The following is an 8,680-nucleotide window of genomic DNA, read 5'->3' on the forward strand; positions in this document are numbered from 1 at the left end:
TCCATGCAAGATCTCACCTCGTGGAGTTGCAATGATCATGAGAACGGTGAGGAATCAGCCCAGAACTACACGGGAGGATCTTGTCAATGATCTCATGGCAGCTTTGACCATAGTCACCAAGAAAACAATTGGTAACACACGACGCCGTGAAGGACTGAAATCCAGCAGCGCCCGCAAGGTCCCCCTGCTCAAGAAAGCACATATAATGCCCGTCTGAAGTTTGCCAATGAACATCTGAATGAATCAGAGGACAATTGGGTGAAAGTGTTGTGGTCAGATGAGACCAAAATGGAGCTCTTTGGCAACTCAACTCGCCGTGTTTGGAGGAGGAATGCTGCCTATGACAGCAAGAACACCATCCCCATCGTCAAACATGGAGGTGGAAACAGTATGCTTTGGGGGTGTTTTTATGCTAAGGGGACAGGACAACTTCACCGCATCAAAGGGACGATGGACGGGGCCATGTACCGTCAAATCTTGGGTGAGAACCTCCTTCCCTCAGCCAGGGCATTGAAAATGGGTCGTGGATGGGTATTACAGCATGACAATGACCCAAAACACACGGCCAAGGCAACAAAGGAGTGGCTCAAGAAGAAGCACATTAAGGTCCTGGAGTGGCCTAGCCAGTCTCCAGACCTTAATCCCATAGAAAATCTGTGGAGGGAGCTGAAGGTTCGAGTTGCCAAACGTCAGCCTCGAAACCTTAATGACTTGGAGAAGATCTGCAAAGAGGAGTGGGACAAAATCCCTCCTGAGATGTGTGCAAACCTGGTGGCCAACTACAAGAAACATCTGACCTGTGATTGCCAACAAGGGTTTTGCCACCAAGTACTAAGTCATGTTTTTCAGAGGGGTCAAATACTTATTTCCCTCATTACAATGCAAATCAATTTATAACATTTTTGACATGCGTTTTTCTGGATTTTGTTGTTGTTATTCTGTCTCTCACTGTTCAAATAAACCTACCATTAAAATTATAGACTGATCATTTCTTTGTCAGTGGGCAAACGTACAAAATCAGCAGGGGATCAAGTACTTTTTTCCCTCACTGTAATTAAAATGTTGTTTAACTTTTTGAATGAGGGGGATACCATTAAAATGATATTAAGGTGTCGAATCCATTTCTACAAGGGATACCCATGAGATGATTTTCTTTGCTAGGTTTGAGCATGATCCTTGTCTGTGTGGGATTTCTCAAGTCAGCTTCGGTTTAAGAATACACATTTGGATTTAAGACTTAAAATCCCACAATGTGAAACTCGAATAAGCCAAGCAACCATCCAATACCTCTCTGAAAGTCACAAGACTCGGCGACCTTTCCCTGATATTAGATAACTTAACAAACCTATACGCTGAACCTATTCGTTAATGGATATGCCACTATGGAGGGATTTTCGATACAACAGCCTTCACCGCAATCATGGTTCTGTCAATGTGGCAATGGTCAACCGATTTCTATTAAATATCAAATATATTTTTCTACATTAATCTATTGTCGAAACACAGTGATGCCACCAGAAAGGCCATGGAGAAACAATAAAAAAAATACAATAATCATTCTACTGCTGGTAAATTCAATTACAAACTTTCAACTTTATTATGCTGGTGCCGGGGTTATTAGAATTCTGGTCATGTCCATGCCTTCAATCAACATGCAAGGCAATCACCATGGCAGGAGATAAAACAGAATTTGTAATCCTTCAAATTTATTTCAATGAACAGTTTTAAAATAAAAACATTAGACAGTACATTTTGTAATGCAGATATGTTCACATGGAGCGTGCGTGTTATCCACAGACCTGTAAAACATCCCATTGCTAGAGACCTACAAAAAACCAGCAGCATCTGAGTGTGTGCATTTATACATTGCAGTTTGCAGCATTGGAGACGCTTGTGAAATGCAATGAATGCAAGTGGTCCGTGTTTCAATCCAAGGGCTATGAACCCGTGTTTTGGAAAAAAGATGCAACCTTAATCAGGGGTAAAAGTCATCTGTTGGTCAAACTACTGCCTGTTCAGACGAGTGCACCGTGGCTTTTAGACAATTACACTTCACCATGTTCAATGTGTCACTAGCCCCATGTGATGTGCAAATGATTCAACATTCCTCCTGTGTGTGCTCGCCATTTTCTCTAAACCCAACCATTTCAAAAGGGGCTAAAGGAACCCAACTTTTCTCAGTCTTCTAACAGTACAGGGGTGGTTATAAACAGCCCCATGTCGTGGCTGTTACAATCATATTATTCTAAGCGGTACAGTAAGTACGGTGCGACCTTATTTATGCAGGGTTTGCTCATTTTCTCCTAGCTGTGGGTTTTCCTCCCGCAAAGCATAAACACTCAAATCAAATCAGATACTGGCTGAAATTCCCAAGCAGAACCCTCCTGCAAGAGCCATGCTAACTCAACAAGGCTTTCCCGGGTGACCAAAGAGTACGGGTATGTTATAACACATTTGAATAAACTCTACATCTTGAGTCCCAGCCCGAACAGCCGTGATTCTGTGTGGCTGGAGACTCTCTTCTTGATGAGCAAGGGGGGGGGGGGGGGCAAGCGAGTGGAAGAGCAGACGAGTGCCCCGACGTCTCGCTCCTCCTTCGACGCCGCACGCTCAATCACTCGCATGGCACGAGGCCGCGCGCTCCGATGGCTGCCACGGCGCGGGCCTCACTCAGCCGACCCTGCGCGTGCAGTGGCGGGCGTGTCTGCGTGCAGGAGATGCGTCGCTATCCTCTCCACGTCGTCCAAGCTCAGGCTCTTGAGGGTCCAGTCGTAGTCCTGCACCAGGCATGGGAATTCGAACACACATGGCCTATAACAATCGTGAATTTACAGATCCTCCGTGTCGCTAACTTATGGACTGTTCCGGCAAGAGATTTTTTTTTAGTGAGCATATGTGAAGGACTGCAGTGCTCGAGCAGGTGACATGGCCAGACTCCATGACCAGCCGAGCAAGGTACTTATTTGAAACCGAGTGGACATAAGGGAAACCCAGTACCGATCCAAATAATCACATTAGCTGTGGCCGAAAATCAAACCCATAACCATATTCAGTACCGTGTGCTTAACGGTACGCTACCACTCCACATAGTGCACATGTGATCACACAGACACGATTTTGGTAGTTGTACAGATTGTGGGGTGCAATGTTAATCTACATCACTGTGATGCAAAAGCCTCTGCCATCATGGACACTGCCCGGGCACGCAGAGACTCAGCTGATTCAACCGAGAGCAGTGGTTCTTAACCTTTACTGCAGCCTGGCAACCCTTTGATTCTCAATCCTTAAAAATATGTTAATGAATACATAGAGGGTTTGATGAAACAAAGTAGTTTTATTTACGTGCCAGTGCTTCATTTAATGTTTCGATGATTTACCTTCTAAAAAAAATGCGGCATGCCTCACACCCCCAGAAAGGGCATCTCGCACCCCCAGGGGGTGCGTGCTCCCCAAGTTAAGAACCACTGACCTAGAGTGATCCCATGCATATCCCACAGACATCCCATATAGATCCCAAAGGGAGCCCACACAGATCGAGCAGGGATACCCCCCCCCCCCCACCCGTAGAGACACTGCTCCATGGATGCTCAGGGCCTTGGTGGATTAGATGTAATCCCTATGCCCGGGCGTCACGCACCTTCTTGAACTGCTGCAGGACCTTGTGCGCATCGGACGGGGAGAAATGCTTGGCGAGGATGAGCGGCAGCAGCTCCCAGAAAGCGGAGTCGCCCTCCGCCGGCGCCGCGGCCGTGGGCGACTCGGGGGCCAGGGTGGGGGCGACGGCCCCCCGCTCGGTTGCCTTGAGCACCAGGTTGAGGCGCGCGTTGTGGGGAATGCTGTAGTCGCTCAGCTGCAGCTCGTCTGTGGCACACGGAGAGGCGGCGCAGGACAGCCTCGCACGGAGACCGAAGCAAAATGATGATGCGGACAGTGGTGATGAGGATGATTGCAAAGCAGCTCCTTGCTAGGCCTGCAATAATTCAAAACCCCCCCACAGAGCAAACTTTTCTAAAATATTGCATCTGAAGCAGATGGATTATATTTGAACCTCCTGCAAGAGTGCGTATTGGGCAATTAAACTGTGATGTGAGAAACGGGACTTCACTATACCACAATCTCAATTAGGCAACTTTTTAATTATCTATTTATATACGTGGTGGCTGCACCACCCACGCGTCGTTCTAATAACCCTAAGTGCAGTTGAACAAGCTGTAATGATTCGAGGTAACAATTTGATCGAATCATCAATTATCTTTCATCTCATTTGCACATCACAGCAGGAAATACGACGGCAGGACGCTTAAATAAAGAAACACAAAAGACAAAGATCTCTCGTCGTTTAAGATACAACACCTTGCGGATGTCTAAGACAAGTCTGAAGCTTTGGTTGAGAATAAAATACTCTACGTGATCTTCTTTGGTTCTTTCGGTAAAGTCACGTAGAATGAGAATAAAATAACTGCTAAAATAACACAATAAAATTCTCACGACGTTTCAGCCACAACACAAGCAGCCTTCTTCAGGTGAAAGAACAGAAGGCCGCTTGTGTTGTGGCCGAAACGTCGTGAGAATTTTATTGTGTTATTTTATTTTATCAATTTATTATTTTATTCTCATTCTACGTAGTGACTTTACCGAAAGAACCAAAGAAGATGAATCCTTGCAGTCACGAAAGCTTCAAAGCGAAATTTTACTCTACGTGAATTACAGGAGTTTCGATGTGCTAGAGCGATGTAGTTGGTGTGACCCACACTGTGTTTTATCCGACACCACGGTGACAACTTTTGCAAAGCTCACCCATTTATGGTTGAGCCTACGGATTTTCAAAAAAAACCCTTTTAAGGCAGGGATTTATGGAAGAATAAATTGCGTTAAAAGAATCGACAAAATGTTCATGAAGTGGTAGGATTAGCCTGGAAATTCTGTGCAGCAAAATGATTCAACACTCGGTATATTTGGAAAATGTGTGTAGGGGTGTTGTGAGATGCAGAGGTACAGCCGATCCTTGGTGTGATCCTAGGTGGCTACAACCACGTCCGCTGCTACAGCCCCGCCCAGTGGTTTGTGGGTATAAAGGGCGGGGAGTGAGAGAGCTCGGGGCAGAGTGTTGGGGCCAAGAATGAAGTACCAGGGAAGAAGGAAGACTAGCTAAGTAGAACCCTGGGACTCCCCTGACCGCTGTCCTTCTCAGGATCGGCAGGGCAAGCCAGTGGTACGGCCCCAGGAGCCACAGAGCCGACGTCCTTCTAAGGGCCGGTCTGGTTGGTGGGGTGCCGTGATCTGCGCTTAACCAGGGCCAGATCAGACAGCCTCCCCTAGAGCCCTTAGCTGGAGGAACCGGGGAACATAGGCTTAGGCTAGATAGCCTAGGGGGATATTCCTAAGTGTATTCGGGTGAAGGGGCCGCTACCCCTTCAGTGTGACCCCTCGTTATAAATAAATAAGTGCTGCCTCTACTCTACCGTCTCCGTGTCACTAGAACCCACTACATATGCAGTGAGATCACTAGAGCAAAAATGGCACATTATCCAAAGTAAATTTTAAAGATGTTTTTGCGCTCTCCCCCGCCGCCCCAAATACAGACGCCTAAAACTCCCGTCGATAACAGTGCCAAACAACACAGCCGTGCGCTAAAAACCCCAGACGCTAAAGACACTTTACAGGTAGACACGCAACCTAAACAGCACTTTGCTGTTTAGATGCACACCGAGGCTGTGTATCCCCGGTCGTCCAACACGAGTTTGATTCGGAATCAACGAGACCTTAAAATAAATTTCCGCCGTGCTATTGTTGCACTCATTTGATATCACTACCAAATATTTAATAAAGTAATATCGTCATATCATTGTTGTACCATGGGAACGTAGTATATACCGTGACTTAAAAGTATTGTTTGAGCAAGTTCCCGAAATTTTTAACTCATTTCGGCCAGCCCAGGACACACAGACTAGGGTTCGGTGTCTTCAAGACTAAAGCGAATTGTGTTTTATGTTTGCGTCTTCCTTCCCAGATGTTGTTACCCCCTTAGCTCTGACAGCTCCAGCACATCGGCCGCGCGGGTGCAAGAGTCAAAGCCAAAACAATGTGGTGCCTCCTCTGTCGTGGAACCCGCGAACTCCTCTATCCATACCCACTCCTCCAGGAGCAGGACCTGGATTGGATCCCCATTCCAGGGTCGTGGCTTCATTCAGATGCTCACCCATCAGCGGCTTTCCCTTGAAGAGCAGCCTTTGCTGCTCAGAGGGGACCTTGAGCTCACGCTCCACCAGCTCTTTCAGCCGTGACACCAGGTCCGACTCCGAGACCTCCGCTCACACAGACAAGATCCATTAGTGGCCAACTCACAGCACTCACCTCCCACTATCATCACTCGCCTCCACTGACCTCCCACCATCACCGCTCACCATCACCGCTCACCTCAAATCAACTCCCACAATCACCACTCGCCTCCCACAATCACCACTCACGTCACACGATCATCACTCGCCTCCACTGACTTCCCACCATCACCGCTCACACTTCCTACAATCACCACTCAGCTCTCACCATCATCACTCACCTCCACCATCATCACCCACCTACAACCATCATCACTCACCTCCCACCATCATCACTCGCCTCCCACCATCATCACTCGCCTCCCACCATCATCACCCAGCTCCCACCATCATCACTCACCTCCCACCACTCACCTCCCACCATCACCACTCGCCTCCCACCATCACCACTCAGCCCTCACCATCATCACTCACCTCCCACCATCACCACTCACCTCCCACCATCACCACTCACCATCATCACTCACCATCATCACTCACCTCCCACCATCGCCACTCACCTCCCACCATCACCACTCACCTCCCACCATCACCACTCACCATCATCACTCACCATCATCACTCACCTCCCACCATCACCACTCACCATCATCACTCACCATCACCACTCAGCCCTCACCATCATCACTCACCTCCCACCATCACCACTCACTTCCCACCATCATCACTCACCTCCCACCATCACCACTCACCATCATCACTCACCATCACCACTCAGCCCTCACCATCATCACTCACCTCCCACCATCACCACTCACCTCCCACCATCATCACTCACCTCCCACCATCACCACTCACCATCATCACTCACCCCCCACCATCACCACTCACCTCCCACCATCACCACTCACCTCCCACCATCATCACTCACCCCCAACCATCACCACTCACCCCCCACCATCATCACTCACCCCCCACCACTCACCTCCCACCATCACCACTCAGCCCTCACCATCGCCACTCACTTCAAATCACCTCCCAAAGTCACAACTCACCTCCCAACCATATCAATCTCCCGCAATCACGATCAACTCTCCTCCTCCCACCACCACCACCCACCACCACCACCCACCACCACCACCCACCACCACCACCACCAACCACCACCACCACCAACCACCACCACCAACCACCACCCACCACCACCCACCAACCACCACCACCACCACCCACCACTCACCACCCACCACCACCACCACCACCCACCATCACCACCACCACCCACCACCACCACCCACCACCCACCACCACCACCCACCACCACCACCCACCACCACCTACCACCACCCACCACCAACACCACCCACCACCACCACCCACCACCACCCACCACCACCCACCACCACCCACCACCACCCACCACCACCACCCACCACCCACCACCACCCACCACCACCACCACCCACCACCCACCACCACCACCACCCACCACCACCCACCACCACCACCCACCACCACCCACCCGCACCCACCACCACCCACCACCACCACCAACCACCACCCACCACCATCTCGTCGCCTCTACCTCAAGGGAGCACTCCCCTCCCTGCAACAGCTTCACGGACACGATCATGGCTCTTGCGACGCCGGCTCCCCACGCTCCTCCTTCTCTTTCACCTGCGTCTCCACTCGCTGCTCCTCAGCCCGCTTCTCCACTCGCTTCTCCACTCCCTTATCCCACTTGTCCCCTTGTCCACTCGCTTCTCTCACTTCTCCACTCCCTTATCCCACTTGTCCACTCCCTTATCCCACTTGTCCCCTCGCTTCTCCACTCCCTTATCCCACTTGTCCACTTGTCCCCTCGCTTCTCCACTCCCTTATCCCACTTCTCCACTCGCTTCTCCCGCTTATCCCACTTGTCCCACTTGTCCACTCCGTTATCCCACTTGTCCACTTGTCCCCTCGCTTCTCCACACGCTGCTACCCCTCAGAGTGCGCACCAACAACAACCCTAACCCTGCCGCTTCTCCCGTCCCTCTGCTCGTTGTTTGCCAGGCGCCTGCTTCTAACTCCTCTGCTGTTGCTGCTTCTGCTGCTTCCACCACGCTTCCCGTCTGCTTCTCTCTCCCGCTGCCGCCGCTTCGCTCGTTTCTCTTCCTGTTTCTCTCCTGCTTCTCTCCTGCTTCTCCTCCCGCTCTCCTGCTTCTCTCCTGCCTTCTCTCCTGCTTCTCCTCCCGCTCTCCTGCTTCTCCTCCCGCTCTCCTGCTTCTCTCCTGCTTCTCCTCCTGCTTCTCCCACTCTCCTGCTTCTCCTCCCACTCTCCTGCTTCTCCTGTCGCTCCCTCTCCTGCTTCTCCTCCTGCTTCTCCTCCCGCTCTGCTGCTTCTCCTCCTGCTTCTCCTC

At 50.3% G+C, this 8,680-nt stretch overlaps 1 protein-coding gene across 1 annotated transcript; it reads right to left on the reverse strand.

Moving 5' to 3' along the window:
• Positions 1-1,689: 1,689 nt before the first annotated feature.
• LOC116941560 (ubiquitin-like protein 4A) lies at positions 1,690-8,004 on the reverse strand. The gene is made up of 4 exons (XM_032952730.2): positions 7,864-8,004; positions 6,200-6,305; positions 3,638-3,861; positions 1,690-2,777 (listed from the first exon to the last, which is right to left on the reverse strand). The coding sequence occupies exons 1-4, from the start codon at positions 7,909-7,911 to the stop codon at positions 2,667-2,669; spliced, it is 489 nt and encodes a 162-aa protein (XP_032808621.2). The 5' UTR covers positions 7,912-8,004; the 3' UTR covers positions 1,690-2,666.
• Between the last annotated feature and the right edge of the window lie 676 nt (positions 8,005-8,680).

The sequence above is a fragment of the Petromyzon marinus genome, chromosome 12, assembly GCF_048934315.1.
Source record: "Petromyzon marinus isolate PM22_M1 ecotype Great Lakes invasive population chromosome 12, UKy_Petmar_22M1.pri1.0, whole genome shotgun sequence".
NCBI classification, from domain to species: Eukaryota; Metazoa; Chordata; class Hyperoartia; order Petromyzontiformes; family Petromyzontidae; genus Petromyzon; species Petromyzon marinus.